The 19,093-nt window shown below is 40.1% G+C and overlaps 1 protein-coding gene across 1 annotated transcript in view; it reads left to right on the top strand.

The window, feature by feature from the left end:
• NECAB2 (N-terminal EF-hand calcium binding protein 2) overlaps positions 1-19,093 on the top strand; it is a 208,632-nt gene that overhangs the window by 71,135 nt on the left and 118,404 nt on the right. Inside the window, exon 3 of the mRNA XM_070953191.1 lies at positions 6,468-6,576. Coding sequence (XP_070809292.1) covers positions 6,468-6,576 — 109 coding nt within the window. The remainder of the gene's footprint in view (positions 1-6,467; positions 6,577-19,093) is intronic.

Below are 19,093 nucleotides of genomic sequence, written 5' to 3' on the forward strand. Positions count from 1 at the left end.
TTGGGTGCGCATACATGCCAGAACCCAGAAGTTCGGCTTTTCCAGAGCGTGATCCCTCCGCACGTGTGGCAGTGCTGAAAATCGGTGTGTGCATGCACGCCGGCCAACTGATTGTTGGGTGCGCATACATGCCAGAACCCAGAAGTTCGGCTTTTCCAGAGTGCAATCCCTTCACACATACAGCAGTGCCAAAAACCAGTGTGCGCATGCACGCCAGCCAGCTGATTGTCAGGTGCGCATGCATGCCAGAACCCAGAGGTTCGGCTTTTCTGGAGCGTGATCCCTCCGCATGTGCAGCAGTGCTGAAAATCGGGGTGCACATGCGCGCTGGCCACTAATTTTCAGGCACACATGTGCACCAGAACCCGGAAGTTTGGCTTTTCTCGAGCACGTCCCCAACGAGCACGTGCACGTAAGGTTTCCGTGCAACTATTTCGGCACTCAGTGCCGAAAAGGTTCGCCATCACTTGTTCTAGTTTAAGTCCTGCTGAAACTGGAGACCCAATTCCATTCTTGAGATGGAAGAAGATTGGCTGCCCAATCTCTTCTTAAAACCTCCAGTAATGGAACATCCATAGCTTCTGGAGGCAAACCCTCCAGAGTTATTCTCACTGATGGGAAATTTCTTCTTTGTTCTAGGGCAGATCTCTCTTTGAGATCCTCCAGCTGTTACTTCTTGTCCTGGTGCTTTGGAGAACCCCTTTTTCTTTGTAAAAGCCCCTCAAATATTGGAAGATGCTATCCTGTCACCCTCAGTTCTTCTCTTCTCTTTGGTAGATGAGACGTGTCTTATCTAAAACTAATTCTTTTTTTTCCCAGCCTTAGGCATTGTTTACAGTGAGGAAGGAGAATTAATTGTTTTAACAGTCTCAGACCTCAAAGAAACCACCTTTAGGTGCCATAATAGACATTCATCTAAGTTGATCTGTGCAAACCCAAGTGAAACAGAATGAATGATCCATTAGCGTTGGCCTTGCTACAGCAAACTCCTTAAAAATATCCTCCGCTATTTCATGTTCGGATATAACTATTTGCTTAGCAAATAATTTACTGAAAACCCATCTGAATGCCCTGATTTCCGAGGTTTGATCAAGCGAAGTCAATGAAGTCAAATATGTCTTTAATTGGAGTACAAGTCGCAATATAAAAGAACATGTGTAATTTCTATTGTCCCAAGCAATCGGAGATTGCCTGATTGAAAGACTGCCTGAATCTACAGCCCTGAATCCATGTATATTTAAAAAGGTAAAGGTAAAGGTTCCCCTCGCACATATGTGCTAGTCGTTCCTGACTCTAGGGGGCGGTGCTCATCCCTGTTTCAAAGCCGAAGAGCCAGCGCTGTCCGAAGACGTCTCCGTGGTCATGTGGCCGGCATGACTAAATGCCAAAGGTGCACGGAATGCTGTTACCTTCCCATCAAAGGTGGTCCCTATTTTTCTACTTGCATTTTTTATGTGCTTTCGAACTGCTAGGTTGGCAGAAGCTGGGACAAGGAACGGGAGCTCACCCCGTTACGCAGTACTAGGGATTCGAACCGCTGAACTGCCAACCTTTCAATCGACAAGCTCAGTGTCTTAGCCACTGAACCACCACGTCCTCCATGTATATTTAATATGTTTATATATTTAATATATTTATCTTTTATATATAAATATATATTAAATATATATTAAATATATTTAGTATGTATATTTAATATGCTTTAAAGCAGGGGTGTCCAGCTTGGCAACTTCACCAGCAAGGCTGGCTGGGGAATTCTGGGAGTTGAAGTCCACAAGTTTTAAAGTTGCCAAGGTTGGATAGCTCTTCTTTAAAGGAAGGATTTTTTGTAGTTGTGATGCTGCAGTTCTAACAGTGTGCAGTTTCTGAATGCTCTTACTCATCCGATTAGATCAAGCAGGCATATCTGTAATAGATGTGTATTTTTGAACTTCAGTATATTTTTTTGGTGGCTTCCGCATAAAGCTTCTAAGATCCAGCAGGCTCTCAGCTCAGCATTGCTTATTTTAACTTGCACTCTTAGATATGCAGAGGATTATAATTGGCCAAGCCACTATTTTTTTTAAGCCTGGTAATCATCCTTTCCAGGTTTCCCTGGTGCTCTTGGCACTTCTTATCTCACAAATCTGCCTCCTCTTTAAGACCTCCTGACATTTAGTTGATTCACGGCTTAAGAGTGCTCCGTGTGCTTAAAAATATTACATAGATTTTTTAAAAAAGTTACATAGATAGAAAGGATAAAAGGATAGGTTGAACTGTGCTTTGCCCAAGTATCAAGTTGAGGCCTTGGTAACTTTTAATAAGTTGTGTGCTGTAGTTTTTGAAGGAAGATTTAAACTTTGGGGGATATTTGGGGACTTGATATTAGCTAATTATTTATTATTAATTCACGGGTGGGATAACGCTCTGTTTATCACTGTATATGCACTGGAAATAAAGGGGAAGAAGAGATAAAAATGAATTGTAGGAACTGAATGAATAGAATAGAATAGAAATAGAAATAATAGAATAGAATAGAATAGAATAGAATAGAATAGAATAGAATAGAATAGAATAGAATAGAATAGAATAGAATAGAATAGAATAGAATAGAATAGTTGTAAGGGACCTTGGAGATCTTCTAGTCCAACCCCCTGCTTAGGCAGGAAACTCTAAACCATTTCAGACAAATGGTTATCTGACATCTTCTTTAAAACTTCCAGTGTTGGAGCATTCACAATTTCTGGAGGCAAGTTGTTCCACTGATTAATTGTTCTCACTGTCAGGAAATTTCTCCTTAGTTCTAAGTTGCTTCTCTCCTAGATTAGCTTCCACCCGTTGCTTCTTGTCCTGCCTTCTGGTGCTTTGGAGAATAGCTTGACTCCCTCTTCTTTGTGGCAGCCCCTGAAATATTGGAAGACTGCTATCATGTTTCCCCTAGTCCTTCTTTTCATTAAATTAGACATACCCAATTCCTACAACCGTTCTTTATGTGTTTTAACTTTCAGTCCCCTAATTTGAGGAAAAAGACTTTCAGTGGTTCCAAAGTTAAGATGGATTTTAGAAAAACTCAAAGTTATACCACAACACAGAGAACCAGGGCAAAAATCAGGGCCACATTATAAACTCCAGTTAAGCTGATTAGTGGCTAAGATGCTGAGCTTGTTGATTGAAAGGTTGGCAGTTCAGCGGTTCGAATCCCCAGTGCCGTGTAACAGGGTGAGCTCCCATTCCTTGTCCCAGTTTCTGCCAATCTGGCAGTTCGAAAGCACATAAAAATGCAAGTAGAAAAATAGGGACCACCTTTGGTGGGAAGGTAACTGTTGTGGCACCATTACCTGAGCCTGTGTCATCAGCAGGAGAGGACTCCGAGAGTGAAGGAGAGGAGTTGGCAAGGCCTCCCTCTCCAGGACCCTCCTCTCTGGCAATGCCTTTGGTGTCCGCCGAAGGGCAAGAGATAGGGCCGGGGCCAAGCACGTCCACGCAGCCACAAGTGGACAGTGATGAGGGAAATGAGTCTTGGCTGGACCCTCAGCAGCGTCGCAGAGATAAGCGCGCGCAACAGAAGAAAAGGCCTGCCAGAGATTAAGCTGAGTCACTGGACCACAACCCACAGGGTATAAAAGTGGGTGAGGTGGCCATTCAGACCCTGTGACAGACAAAACTAACTACTATTGCGTCACATTGCATCTTTGGAAACAACATTATCGGCCTTGGATTTATTTTACGAACTGGACAATTCTTGACTGTGTGTATTTTGTTTTATGAATAAAGTTCTTGGCAAGCAGCTACTGGGTTGCTGCCAAGCTTCTTATCGGAAGAATTGGTTGTCTGCCAGTTTATTTAACCCCCGGCTGTCTGTTTGTGTGCGTGTGTGAGACGGGGAGAGAACAGTAACAACGTTCCATGTGCCTTTGGCGTTGAGTCATGCCGGCCACATGACCACAGAGACGTCTTCGGACAGCGCTGGCTCTTCGGCTTTGAAACGGAGACGAGCACCACCCCCTAGAGTCGGGAACGACTAGCACATATGTGCAAGGAGAACCTTTACCTTTACCTTTTAAGAGTCAACAGAATTCAAGAAGGGTTGGATGTAGCACATTTATGGGAACAGCAGGTCTCCAGGCTGATTCCTCCCTTGACTCTTCCCCCAAACTCTGCCTGCTATTCTCCGACAGAAGCAGAGTGATGGCAAACAATTAAATGGTTCTGAGTATAGGCTTGCAACCAGCCATTGTGGTTTATTAAATCAGAATTTTATTTAAACTTGGTTTATTGGGGAAAGCATAATCTAACTTTTCTTTGACATAATCGAAAATATTTGTAGCTCAGGTTTTAGATTTTGGCAATGGTTTGCTCTCCGAGCTTGTTTCCATTTACTTCCCAAATGTTTCATTATCAGACTAGGTAGCGTGTTTTCCCCAAAATAAGACCCTGTCTTATATTTTTTTGAACCCTGAAATAAGTGCTTGGCCTTATTGCCATGCGCTCATAAACCCGATTGGGCTAATTATCAGGGGATGTCATTTTTGGGGGGAACCAGGGTAACATCATTAGCTAAAGAGGAATAGGACAAGAAAATCCTGCATATCTAGTCATATTTATCTTATGTTATAAGCCTATAGACATACTGATTTTATAGATGTATCTAGTCTGGTAATGAAACATTTGGGAACTAAATGGAAACAAGATCAGAGAACAAACCACTGCCAATCTAATTCTTCTTTTTCCAGTCTTAAGCTTTCTTTACAGTGAGGAAGGAAAATTCATTTTTTTGCAGCCTTAGGCCACAAACAAACCACCTTTACATGCCATGATAGACATTCATCTAGGTTGGTCTGTGGAAACCAAAATGAACCAGGATGATCCATTAATGGCCGTCTTGCTACACAACCGCCTTAAAAATATCCTTCACTATTTTGTCACCAGTTATTTCATGTTAGGATAAAACTTCATGCCTGGCAAATAATTTATTTAGAGATCTCAATGGTGCCCAAAAGCATAAAGGAAGGTGCCTTTAGACCATTTGGACAATTGGTCTAACATACAAATAGACAAGGGACTTTCCCAGAAAGAGTTAAAGGATGAATATGGAATTTATTTTATTTTTTATTTTATTTATTTCGTCACGCATGTATTAGATAACATATATAAGTATAGACATAATTATGAATACATGAGATGGATCAGTGGTGGGTTCCTCCCGGTTCGGCCCGGTTCTCCCGAGCCGATAGCGGTGACAATATGATGTCACCGAACCGGTTCTGCCCCCCCCACGCCCCCCCCCACCCACGCACCCCACCACCCCCAGCGTTATTCTTAGCTTTTATTTGGCCTCACCCCCAATCTATTGCTGCCTCCTGAGTCCCAGCTGATGGCTAGAGGGGAAAAAACTGTTTAAACTCTTGCCGCGGGGCTTCAGAGGGCCACCCTACAGCTGATCAGTGTTAAAAGAAAACAAATGAGTAGACCATGCAAAAATACATGAGTAGATCAGTGTCTGCAAAAATACATGAGTAGATCAGTGCCTGCAAAAATACATGAGTAGATCAGTGCCTGCAAAAATAAATGGGTAGATCAGTGCCTGCAAAAATAAATGGGTAGATCAGTGTCTGCAAAAATAAATGGGTAGATCAGTGCCTGCAAAAATACATGAGTAGATCAGTGCCTGCAAAAACAAATGAGTAGACCAGTGCCTGCAAAAATAAATGGGTAGATCGATACAGCTCTGCAAGCAGTTAAAAGCCTGGTAGACCAGTACCTCCGCTAAATCCTAAATAATTGTCACATGACCATCAAGCCATGCCCACAAAATAAGCCACGCCCACAGAACCAGTAGTAAAAAAATTTAGAACCCACCCCAGAGATGGATGCGAATAAATGGGGACATTAGGACAGGGACAATAGGCAGGTTGGTGCGCTTATGCACGCCCCTTATAGACCTCTTAGGAATGGGTGAGGTCAACAGTAGACAGGTTAAAGTTTTGGGGGTTTGGGGAAGAAACTACAGAGTCAGGTAGTGCATTCCAGGCATTGACCACTCTATTACTGAAGTCGTATTTTCTGCAATCGAGTTTGGAACGGTTTACCTTGAGTTTGTATCTATTGTGTGCTCGTGTATTGTTGTAATTGAAGCTGAAGTAGTCATTGACAGGTAGGACATTGTAGCAGATGATTTTATGTATTATGCTTACATCAGAACGAAGGCGGTATAATTCTAAATTGTCTAAACCCAAAATTTGAAGTCTGGTGGCATAAGGTATTCTATTGCGGGTAGAGGAGTGGAGGACTCTTCTCGTGAAATATCTCTGGACGCGCTCCATTGTATTAATGTCCGATATGCAATGTGGGTTCCAGACCTGTACCCATCATAGATCGTAACCCTGGCTGTTGCATGTCTTTGTATTGGTTTTGCTTCCCCTCTGTTCTGCACCCATTCCCCTTTTTCTGCTGCTAATCCCTCACACCTTCTGTTGTGTTGCTTGCAGATGATGGGAAATTGTCCTTGGAAGAATTCCAGGCCTTCTTTTCCGATGGGACTCTTAACGAGGAAGAGTTGGAGAAACTTTTCCACACCATCGATTCTGACAATACCAGGTGAGTCCCTTTAGATTCCTTAACTAACATCAAGACAGGCATCGAATTTCTCCACTTCTTTCTGGACCGAGCCGACATATCAACAGTGATGGAAAAGCCACTGAAAACTCTGTGCACAAAGAAGTGAGACGGGGAGGACTCTATGGGCACGTGGTGGATGAGGATGTTGTTTTGAGATTAAATAATGTCAGGCCTAAGGCCAAAGATGATACCGTGAAATCCAACTGACTCCAATTCTTTATTTGCTTACATCTAATAGACAGAATCTTGCCAGGCTAAAGCTAGAATGTTCTAACCTAATAGATATTCCCTGCAAGATTCCAGAGTGAGACTACCCTAAACATTTTCCTTCCACCCCCATCCAGTTCTGGATTGTGCAGTCTCTTGTCTTGTGCCTGTCTCTGGAATGTGCTGCCTCCTCCTGGGAATCCACAGGGGATTGCCAAGATCCCCCCTCTTCCTTCCCCAGATGCACATTCCACCTTGTAGGGATACTATTATTACATGGTAATTCCTGGTGGGTTCATACCCTAACACAGTTGTCATATTTTCCAGGCCCAAAGTAAGGTTTACAGATGGTTATACATTCATGAGTTGCTTGGAGCTAAAATATCTCCAGCAATGCCTTTTATCTTATGTCTAGGCTTGTGTCAGGCCCAAAGAATCCATAAGTTCTAGTCAAGCTTTATTGCTCATGCCTATACAAAAGACTAGAGGAACCCGGTGGCTCAGTGGCTAAGATGCTGACCTTGTCGATCGAAAGGTTGGCAGTTCAGCGGTTCGAATCCCTAGTGCCACGTAATGGGGTGAGCTCCCGTTACTTGTCTCAGCTTCTGCCAACCTAGCCATTCGAAAGCACGTTAAAAAATGCAAGTAGAAGAAATAGGGACCACCTTTGGTGGGAAGGTAACAGCGTTCCGTGCACCATTGGCATTTACTCATGCCGGCCACATGACCACGGAGATGTCTTTGGACAGCGCTGGCTCTTTGGCTTTGAAACGGGGATGAGCATTGCTCCCTAGAGTCGGACATGACTAGCACATATGTGCGAGGGGAACCTTTACCTTTACTTTATACAAAAGACCAGTGGTAAAATCCAAATTTTTTTACTACCGGTTCTATGGGTGTGGCTTGGTGGGCATGGTGTGGCTTTGTAGGCGTGGCTTGGTGGGCAAGGCAGGGGAAGGATATTGCAAAATCTCCATTCCCTCCCCACTCCTAGGGGAAAGATATTGCAAAATTTCCATTCCTACCCCATTCTGGGGCCAGCCAGAGGTGGTATTTGCCGGTTCTCCGAACTGCTCAAAATTTCCGCTACCGGTTCTCCAGAACCTGTCAGAAGCTGCTGGATTTCACCCCTGCAAAAGACCCTAGTCAAGTAATGCTCAGGACTAAATTGATGGTGGATAAGAACCAAGAGAATTCAAGAAGGGTTTGACTTAGACCGCTTGTGGGAACCATAATGACTCTACTAGGCTGATTCCTCTCTTGACTCCTCCCTCAGCCTCTGCCTGGCCTTTTCTCCTATATTTTGGGATAATCAGGCAATATGGAGATGGCCTTGCCAAGGGTAATGGGGCAATTGATCACGCAGAGGGGGCTTTTGTGGTTGTGGGGTCCCACATCTGGAATGCCTGGTTTAGGGGAGACATGTCAGAAACCTACATCGACAACTTTGGATGGTGAACAAAGAGATTTTTTTTTCTATGTGCATTTCTATATTTTTAGGCTCAATTTGATTTTGAGTAAATGATGGGTTTTATGTTTCCTATAATTACCTTTTTAAATTTTGCAATTGCCTTCCATTGTTCGGTTGTTTGTCATTTTGTCATTTTTTTAAAAAGAACTTTTTAAATCAGTGGTTTTCTCTTCAGAGAAAGTTCTATATATACTTACAGTCATTATCCGAATATAGTTATACTGTATTTTAAGGCTTAATTAAACTTTCATTACCTTATCTTCTGATTCCTCCCTGAATTATGAGCCTTCCACTGATTGAAAGTCTAATTTAGAGAAGTAAAAGAAGTATGTAGTTTCTTTTTATGAAAAATGACACGGTCACAAAAAAACCCACATTTTTACACAAAAGCTATACAGAAAAAAATCTGCTAGCATCCAATATTCAATTCGATACAGTCCAATACAAGAAAATATAATATATGATATTTAGAACAAAACCTGCCGAAGATTGTAATTCATGGAAAAACAATCTTGCATTTTAAAAACCTTGTTTTCAAAATGTATTTAGAGGAGAAATCTTATGATTTTCTGGCTAAATACAGAATCTTCTGTACTTCTGTAACAAGGGATATGACCAAGGAGTTTATACATGAAAGTTCTCTGCTTTATAATCTTTCTCCAACAATCTTTAGTTATTTGGGTTTTCTCTTATTTTCGTGTTTTTCAAAGAGAAAGAAAAATCATTCTACCCACTTTATCCTAAACATAAACTCAATTGCACTCAAAGACCAGCTTAGAACAATGCAGTATAAAAAGTAAATAAATCATATAAAAGTAATCCTTGACTTACAATAGTTCATCGAGTGACCATTCAAAGCTGCAATGGCACTGAAAAAAGTGACTTATGACCATTTTTCACACTTATGACCTGTCAGGTCTGCCTCTGGCACCACATCTTCTCCAGCCTCCTCACTGTCCGACTTGAGCACCAGCTGCACAGGCTGCTGGTGCAGCACCACACCAGCCTCCTCACTGTCGGAATCAGCTACTAGCTGCACAGGCCGCTGATGGGCCACAACACTTAGTAGCAGAAATTTTGGATGCATGGATGTAAATTGAGGATGTTAGTTGCCTTCATTAGTAAGAGAAATATTTAACTATAGTGGCTAAAAGCCTGAATAATGTTTATTTTAGCCAGAAAATAAATGCTAAAATAAACGCTAAAAGCCATAATAAAATCAAAGAAATAATATACTTGCTGGGCCAAACCTAACCAGAGATAAATTGAAGATGCAGATAAAATTAGAAGCATAATAAAATTGCCCCATATATAATATATTTGCATAAAAACAGACAATATCTGTGCACGTATAAATAGCACTCGCCAAAGAGGGAAAACATCTAAAAAGCAATTAATTATGATAAGAAATGCAAGTAGAAAAAGATGAGGGGGGGGACACCCAATTATTGCTACCCGACTTGGTGTGAGTGGAAAAGTTTGAAATGTATTTGGCCTTTCTTTCAGACTCCAAAGCTGCAATACTTTCGGTTTAGATGAGCGGATTGAGAAGCAATTGGGTTTTTTATCTGGTCTGGCCGAGCTAAATCTTCTGTTAAGCAGCCAAGAGTGTCGTCTTTCATGCATCAGATAGTCCAAGGAGGATTTTTTTTTTTAATCTTTGGTTTAAGATTTTCTATCAGGATTGCACTTGGTCTTTGGTGCCCTCTGACCTTAGTTGCTTGCCTCCAGGCATTTCATTACCCAACTAGGGAACATCATCAGTGCTAGAAGGGAAGGGGGTTACCCAGCTTTGTCACAAAAAGGTCGCCTTTATCTGGGATTTAAACGGACAAATTAACCTCTCATTTCATTCGAAGAGTGTGAACCTGCCACTCTTACTCTGAAAGTCTTCCGTCACTTCGTCCATCACTGTGTTTCTCCTCTATCCTTTTCCTTAAAGACTACTCTTAACTATTTCACATTTTAAATAATTTTTGAAAAAGTTTATTTTATACACAAACAAACATTTAATACATCAATAATTTCTTCCATGCGACATCTCGGTGTTTTCTCTCCATGACTTCATCTTTTTGTTGTTTCTTCTGTCTTCATCACCCAATCTATTACAACATATCTCCAAAAAGTACAATATTCTAATTATACCATTTTTTTCATAACTATTGATTTACTTATCTATATCTCTTTTCTAACCAATGATAAAATTGATCTTATATCTTAAAATATTCTGAATCCTCCCTTTCTTTAATCCTCAAAGTTAATCTATTCATTTCTGCACAGTCTAATTTTTTTTAATTACTTCTCCTTCCAAAGGTATTTTCTCTGCTTTCCAATTTTGTGCAAAAACAATCCTTGCAGCTGTTATTACATGTATAATCAAATAAATATTTTCTTTACAATTTTTTTCTGGAAGGATACCCAAATAGGAACAGCTCTGGTTTTAAATCAATATGTTGTTGTGTCATTTTTTCCAACCATGTCTTGATTTTATTCCAGTAGTTTTTAGCTTCTGGACATGTCCACCACATATGAAAATAAGATCCTGGTAATTGGTGACATTTCCAACATTTAATGGATTTATCTTTAAACATTTTTGCCAGTTTCTCGGGGTGGGGGGGCATATGCCATCTGTAAAACATTTTATATTGATTTTCTTTATATGCAGTGGACGTTGTTAGTTTGTAATTCCTTTCCCATAACTGTTGCCATTTATCTAAGTAATTATTTTATAATTACTTATAAAGTAATTAATTTTAAATAATTGAGGGCCTATTCTTGTCCAGAATTCTCTCCTACCATCCTCGCAGTAGGAAAGTTGGATAATGTTTTGTACCCCTTATTGTTAAGCAGTGTAGCCTCATTCTCACTTCCCAGGTTATTAATTAGTTGAAAACGTGTTTCTTATTCGGAGTGCATGTTTCCTTTGAATATTGCAAAATTCTTTCTGGCTCAGAGCTCAAAATTGTTCTGAACTGTTGGCACCATTTGCTTCAAGTAGGTGGAGTCAGGGGAAATAAAACGCATGAAGGCAAATTTGGAGAAGGTTCCCCGGGGGTACCATCTTAAGATCTTACTTGGGTTTTGTTTCAATGGCTTGCAAACGAGAGGGTCATCTTTTAAATGAAAACTTCTTCCATTGTTTTATGTGACCCTGGTGCCCTCACTGCAGTTCTTCTATCCAGGGGTGAAATGCTCCCGGTTCGGACCGGATTGCCCGATCCGGTAGTGATGGAGGCGGGTGGAGGCTTTTTTTTCTGCAGCTCTATTTGGAGGCTTTTTTTCTGAAACTTCTTTTCTGCAGCTTCGTTTCTGATGCTTTTTTCAGCCTCTGAAACCTCCATTTGAGAAGCTGGGCGGGGCTACATTCGGAGTATAAGACGCACCCAGATTTTCACTCTCTTTTTTGGGGGGGAAAAGGTGCATCTTATACTCTGAAAAATACAGTACATTAAAACACTCCATAGCAAACATAATAAAACAATGCTTTAATATGTTTGATATGTTTGAGGGTGAGAAACATAATAGCTGCCATACGGAGAATGCAAGTGATGCTATGTGTCTCATGATCTCATTTGCATGATGACATCATGACATGCATAATCACGCAAAAGTCATGCAAGTGTCATGGATGGGATAGAAATTTGAATGAATGAATGAGAAATGGTACGAATGGATTAAAAAGAGAAAGATGAAACAGGCTCAGACATAACAAAATTTGTTGAAGTAAAATATATAGACTATAAGTATTTTATAGGGATAAGTTTTGCAAATGGACACAGTTCTGCATAAAAAAATGGGTTTTTTTCTTTTATTTTTCTTCTTTTCCCTCTCTTCCCTTTTCTTTCTTTTTCTTTTCTCTCTCTGTCTCTGTCTCTGTCTCTGTCTCTGTCTCTGTCTCTGTCTCTGTCTCTGTCTCTGTCTCTCTCTCTCTCTCTCTCTCTTTGTATCTCCTGTATTCTTTTTTTGGTTTTTGCTTGTATTTTTGTATGTACGTTTTTTCATTTCGTGTTTATTGAAAAATTAATAGAAATTTGAAAAAAGAAATTTGAATGAATGAATGAATGTATAAATAAATGTATAAATGAATAGATAGATAGATAGATAGATAGATAGATAGATAGATAGATAAACATCATATCTTGTACCAGGTGCCTATAGGAATTGTGATAGAAAATATTAATTAAGGCACAAAATCTTAAAATAATTAACTTTTAAATATCTGGACCAATTATAATGGAGAGAGAGAGAGAGAGAGGTTCTGTGCTAGGAGTCATATTAAAAGAAATTAAAATATGGGGGACGCAAATTTCACAGGCAGCGATCTTTTTTATGATGTTACTTTCCCAATATTGTTGCCTGTAGCAACAAATCATGGTGTGTTTATCTTCCGAGTCTCAATTACATCACAGCCATTGTCAGTCTAAAAATAAAGCTGATAAAAGAAAACCTTTCCTTGTCTCTTTCTCACCCACCCTCGCTAGAGAATTAGCTTTTGGTGTTCTATATTTAAAAATGCTGATAATTCAGTTATAAAACAAAAACAAAACCCTAACCCAATGAACCCACAAAATAAAACGGACGATTAAGCTACTTAGTTTTGTAAGATGCAGCTTGAAACGTTCTGGAATCACAATTCTGATACTGTTTAAAAATCCCCTTTTCCTGTTTGCATACAGGATCTTAAGAGGCACTGGCAAAACTGGCCAACTAACAATCTAGAGAAATGAGTGGGAGATAAGAAAGGCATTTAAGGTGGGCTGGTCATAGATCTCTTTTTTTTTTCCAAAAAAGTTTTTATTTTTTTTAAATTTGTCATAAACACATTTACATCTACAGTAATTTATCCATCATTTTTCATTCATCTTATCTTTTAACTTTCATTTTTACTTTTTCGGGGCTGCTCTTTTTATCTTTACCCCAATCTTTCTTCTTCTCCTCCCCTTCTCTTCCTTCCTCTTTCTCCTCCTACTTTCTTCATTCTTCCTCTCCTTCTCTTTCCTACTTCCCCTTCCCTTCCCCCACTCCTCTCTTCTTCCCCCCTTCTAACCTTCTCTTCTGCTCCTCTTTCCCCTCCCTTTTCTTCCTCTCCTTTTCCCTTTTTTCCTTCTCCTCTCCTCTCTTCTCCCTTCCTCTTTCTCTACTCCTTCCCCTCTCTCTTGTTGTTTCCCTTTTCAGTTCAATCTAAAGTGGAATTCGAGCAGCCCCGATTTTCTATTTATTTGCATTTCAATTTCTTATTTGATTAATATTCATTTCATTATTTGTGCACATTTTTATAATGGTCTTAAATCTCTTGTGGGCATGAAAGGACTCATGGCCTATGACACATTTCACCCCTCCCTCTAGCTCAGCCTAGTCATCTCCTACAGTAGCAGATGAATTAAAGGGTAATGGAGCAAGTGCATTTCATTTTTGGTCCCCCCGCCTCACTTGTTCATTTATCCAGAATTATGGAAGTTGTCATTTCATACATCCAGGAAACACCAGCTTGGAAACGATGGCTGTATCTCTCACAAACCAGAAAGAAGATAATGATGCTTTTAGAGTTTCTTTTAAAAAACAAAAACTGATCAAGGAGAGATTCAACCTAGAAATAAGGAGATATTTTCTGACGGTGAGAACCATCAATCCATGGAACAGAAGTTGCCTTCAGAAGTTGTGGGAGCTTCATCATTGGAAGCTTTTAAGAAGAGACTGGACTGCCATCTGTCAGAAATGGTGTAGGGTCTCCTGCTTGGGTGGGGGGTTGGACTAGATGACCTACAAGGTCCCTTTCAAGTCTGTTATTCTATCTTTCTTTAGCCTCAATTCATTTTCTCCATGTCATATTCAACAAAGCTTGGGCCGAAGTCTATTTAACAACAGAACTCAAAACCGTAGTGATTTTCCGTTCAATTAATCATCATCTTGCTAGAACTAATTATCATCTTCTAAGTCTTCTCTTAGACTTCAAACAGTATCTTACAAATCATTCTGATTCATCACTTGTATTATCAATAGGGCATCAACGTAACTTATTGCTTTGAAACTCAACTGTTGGAAACGGCTCGCTTTCTCTTAGAAAATGGTCTGATCTCTTAACTTATTGTTGTATACTGAATTCCGAAAATCAGCTTAAAAGATCTTGGCTACAAAGAGCTTTTGCCATCTGGTAACTACCACAACTCACAAAACAGGGACAGTATTTATTTTAATTGCTTAATTCTAATTCCAACCTGCCCAAGTGCAGAACTCTTGGACTTGGAAAAAAAGTAGAGAATTATTGGCCTTTAAATGCTGCAATGCAGGTTCTATCATCTCTATGAACATTGATTGTATAGCTGAAACAGTGAGACTTGGAACTAGATTCACAACCTGAGAAACCTCATTTCCACAGTCCAAAGCCAATGGCATGCTTCTTTGCTTCAACTTTTTTTTGATAATAGAATAGAATAACAGAGTTGGAAGGGACTTGGAGGTCTTCTAGTCCAACCCCCTGCTTAGGCAGGAAACCCTACACCACTGCAGACAAATGGTTATCCAATCTCTTCTTAAAAACTTCCAGTGTTAGAACATTCACAACTTCTGGAGGCAAGTTGTTCCACTGAGTAATTGTTCTAACTGTCAGGAAATTTCTCCTTAGTTCTAAGTTGCTTCTCTCCTTGATGAGTTTCCACCTGTTGCTTCTTGTTCTGCCTTCTGGTACTTTGTGTGTGTGGGGGGGAGGACCTCCTGCAGTTACAGTATATCAAACTTCCTCTCATGTCGCTTTTACAACCAACTTCTGTTAGACCACAGTGTGTAATATGACCAACTTTTAAGAACCGTTTCAGGAAGGAGAATGAAAAATCAGAAAGGAAGTGAGGCTTGTTATTGCTTCTATTTCTAAAGCAGTATTCCTCACCCTTAGAAAGTCTAAGATATGTGGATTGTAATTCTAGTATAGTTAGACCATGTATAATGGACAGACTGGATTTTATTATAGATTTTAGTTGTTATTTATTATTTTATACTAGAATTTTTAATTGTATATTTACTGAGTGTTTTTATTTGTTCAGGTCTCTGGACTAAGACTGTAATAAACTGATAGATAGATAGATAGATAGATAGATAGATAGATAGATAGATAGATAGATAGATAGATATAGATAGATAGATATAGAGATATGATAGGGAGAGAGAGAGGGAGAGAGATAGAGAGATAGAGAGATAGAGATAGAGAGAGAGAGAGAGAGAGAGAGAGAGAGATAGATAGATAGATAGATAGATAGATAGATAGATAGATAGATAGGCAGGTAGATGATAGATAGACAGACAGACAGACAGATAGATAGATAGATAGAGATAGATAGATGAGAGAGAGAGGGAGGGAGAGAGGGAGAGAGAGAGGAGGGGGAGATTTAAACTTCCAGAATACTTTAAGATGTGTGGACTTGAAGTCTGCACATCTTAAAATTGCTAAGATTGAGAAATAACTCTTCGAAAGTTTGCAACAAGGCAGTCTGAATTTCAGTACCATGGACAGTTCCGGATGAGCCTGAACGTTCTCCCCTGCTGCCTGTTAATTTCTGCAAAAGTTTTATTTTCCTAGAACAGAGGCTTCTGTCTTTCTTCGTTTTTCTCAGGGTGCTTAAGACTTTTGCTCAGTTCTCTCAATGCTTTTGAGCTTCCTACATATAAAGGCTCAAAGAATTTTCTTTACTTTGCCTACCTTTTGATACATAAGAAATACGAATTTCTATGAGTGTGAGAACTTCTTTAAATGTTTTAAATGTTTTAATTGGTAGTGAGTTTTAATTGGGCCAAATTTATATATCTTTTAATTGTTTTTTAATATTTGTCCTGTATTTTTTTTAATTCTGGCTGTACACCGCCTTGAGTCCTCAGGGAGAAGGGCGGTATAGAAATTTAATAATAAATAAATAAATAAATAATGACAGCATGTTTAAAAATACCCGATAGGGTATTGTAGTGCACATCAAAACCCAAACAAGCAGGACTTATGGACACTGGATAGTCCTATTTGATTTCTAAAGGATGTAGCCGGCAAAAAATACCTGCGAGACATGATGCCCACAGTGGGGATTTTGGTGTGATGGATTACAGTGAAGCTTTAAGATAGAATTATTAGAATTAGAATTATTTATTTATTGGCCAAGTGTGATTGGACACACAAGGAATTTATCTTTGGTGCATATGCTCTCAGTGTACATAAAAAGAAAAGATACATTTGTCAAGAATCATAAGGTATAACACTTAATGATAGTCATAGGGTACAAATAAGCAATCAAATCATGCTAGAAAACAATCAATTTAAATCGTAAGGATACAGCAACAAGTTACAGTCATGCAGTCATAAGTGGGAGGAGATGGATGATGGGAATGATGAGAAGATTAATAGTAATGCAGATTTAGTAAATGTTTGACAGTGTTGAGGGAATTATTTGTTTAGCAGAGTGATGACATTCGGGGAAAAACTGTTCTTGTGTCTAGTTGTCTTGGTGTGCAGTGCTCTATACCAGTGGTCCCCAACCCCCGGTCCGCGGACCGGTGCCGGGCCGTGGAGTACCTGGCACCGGGCCGCGCAGCGGCCGGGGGACATGAACGCTGCAGCCCAAAGGCTCCTGGGCCGTGCGCAAAAGCTCCTGGGCCGTGCGCAAAAGCTCCTGGGCCGTGCGCAAAGGCTCCAGGGAAGAGAGCCCCACGCAGGTACGCACGTGTGGCCCAAAGCCCCCACCCCTGCGCGCGCTCAGCGGGCCACAGTAAAATTATCAAAGGCTGATTGGTCCGCGGCGATAAAAAGGTTGGGGACCACTGCTCTATACCGTCATTTTGAGAGTAAGAGTTGAAGCAGTTTATGTCCAGGATGTGAGAGGTCTGTAAATATTTTCACAGCCCTCTTTTTGACTCGTGCAGTATACAGGTCCTCAATGGAAGGCAGGTTGGTAGCCATTGTTTTTTCTACAGTTCTACTTATCCTCTGAAGTCTGTGTCTGTCTTGTTGGGTTGCAGAGCCAAACCAGACAGTTATAGAGGTGCAGATAACAGACTCAATCATTCCTCTGTAGAACAATGTGAGACAAGAGGCAGCCCAGCACAGAGCTGGGTAAGAGACAGAAAAAGAGTGTTAGGATAGAAATCCTAAATTCTTAGAATCTCCAAAGATCTATTCATTGAAGTCAGAGCACAGGGAGTCCTCAACTTACAATACTTCATAAACTGACCATTCAAAATTAACAACAGGACTGAAAAAAAAAGCGATTTATGACCATTCCTCAAAGTTATGACTTTTGCAGCATCCCCATGATCACATGATCAGAATTCAGATACTTGCCAACTGATTCATACTTATGACGGTTGCAGTGTCCCGAGGTTGTGTGATCCCCTTTGGTGACGCTTCTGACAAGTGAAGTCAATGGGGCAGCCAAATTCACTTTACAAAGGGGTTACTAACTGATTAACTGCAGTGATTCGCTTTACAACAGGGGCAAGGAAGGTCATAAAATGGGGGCAGAACTCATTTAACAAATGTCTCACTTAACAACAGACATTTTGGTGCTAGATAAGAGTTAACAGAATTCAAGAGGGGCTCGACTTGGCTCTATTATGGGAACATAATGATTCTAAGCTGATTACCTACTTGACTCCACCCCCAGGCCCTGCCTGTCCTTCTCATACACTGCCAGAGAATAGCAATTTTAGGCTAGTCTAGTTTGGCAACTTTTTCAGCTGGTTCTGTTCCCATCACACTGGATTTTTGAAGAATTACAGCTTTGGGAACTAGTCCCTAAGTTTATTTTATTCCTCTGCCTTTCCCATCCCTTTTTCTGTCTGTGTTGTGACTTTCTCAATACAAGCATAAGAGTAGAGATTGTCCCATAAGCAAACAATTCTAGAAACCTTTTTTTTTTTTTTGGCTTGAAGGAGAGACAGTCTTTTAAAAACGAATTAGACATCTCAGTACCGTATCAAGTCATGATTAATCTTGACTTTCATTTCTTCTTGTAAGTAGAATTGATCCCTTGGGTAAAACAAAAAGGCCAAAACATGTCCCAGATGCAGGAAGAACTGGCATAATTTTCATTTAGTTCTTTATAAAACATGACTGCGGATAAACATTTTTATTGGCAAGCTAAAGAATGCAGCTCCAATGAACCGTACAGAAAAAATCAATTCTTCCAACCATAAGGAAAGATATTCCATCTTAGATTCTGGTCTAAGACTAAGCCAAAAGAGTGCATTTTCCATTTCTAGAAAAAATTGAAGAATAGAGAATGTGTCAGCCCTGCATAAATCTATAATACCTGGATCACTATCTTAATAAATAGAATCATTTATATAGGGGTCTTTAGGAATCATCTCCTCCTCCTCCTCTTTTTTCTTTATTTAAATATAATATTTTTTTTAAAAAAATTGATATATATTCCGCCCTTCTCTGGAGACTCAGGGCGGCTTACAGTGCATTAAGCAATAGCCTTCATCCTTTTGTATATTTATACAAAGTCAGCTTATTGCCCCCACAAACTGGGTCCTCAATTTACCTACCTTAGAAAGGATGGAAGGCTGAGAGCCTGGCGAGATTCGAACTTACTAATTGCAGACTTGAGACAATTTGAGCTTGGAAATTGTCCTGAAGGCACAAATTTATTTAAAGAAGCTTTTAAATAAGGATGAACTGTGTTTGTGTGTCACACCCGCTCACACATGTTGTATAAAACCAGCCAGTGCAGTACAAAAACTATAATTTATTGGCTAGTATCCAATGCTGAGGGACACGGTGGCTCAGTGGCTAAGATGCTGAGGTTGTCGATCGAAAGATCGGCAGTTCAGCGGTTCGAA

The sequence above is a fragment of the Pituophis catenifer genome, unplaced genomic scaffold, assembly GCF_029215685.1.
Source record: "Pituophis catenifer annectens isolate HBS135680 unplaced genomic scaffold, rPitCat1.0.hap2 SCAF_13, whole genome shotgun sequence".
In the NCBI taxonomy this organism is placed as follows: domain Eukaryota; kingdom Metazoa; phylum Chordata; class Lepidosauria; order Squamata; family Colubridae; genus Pituophis; species Pituophis catenifer.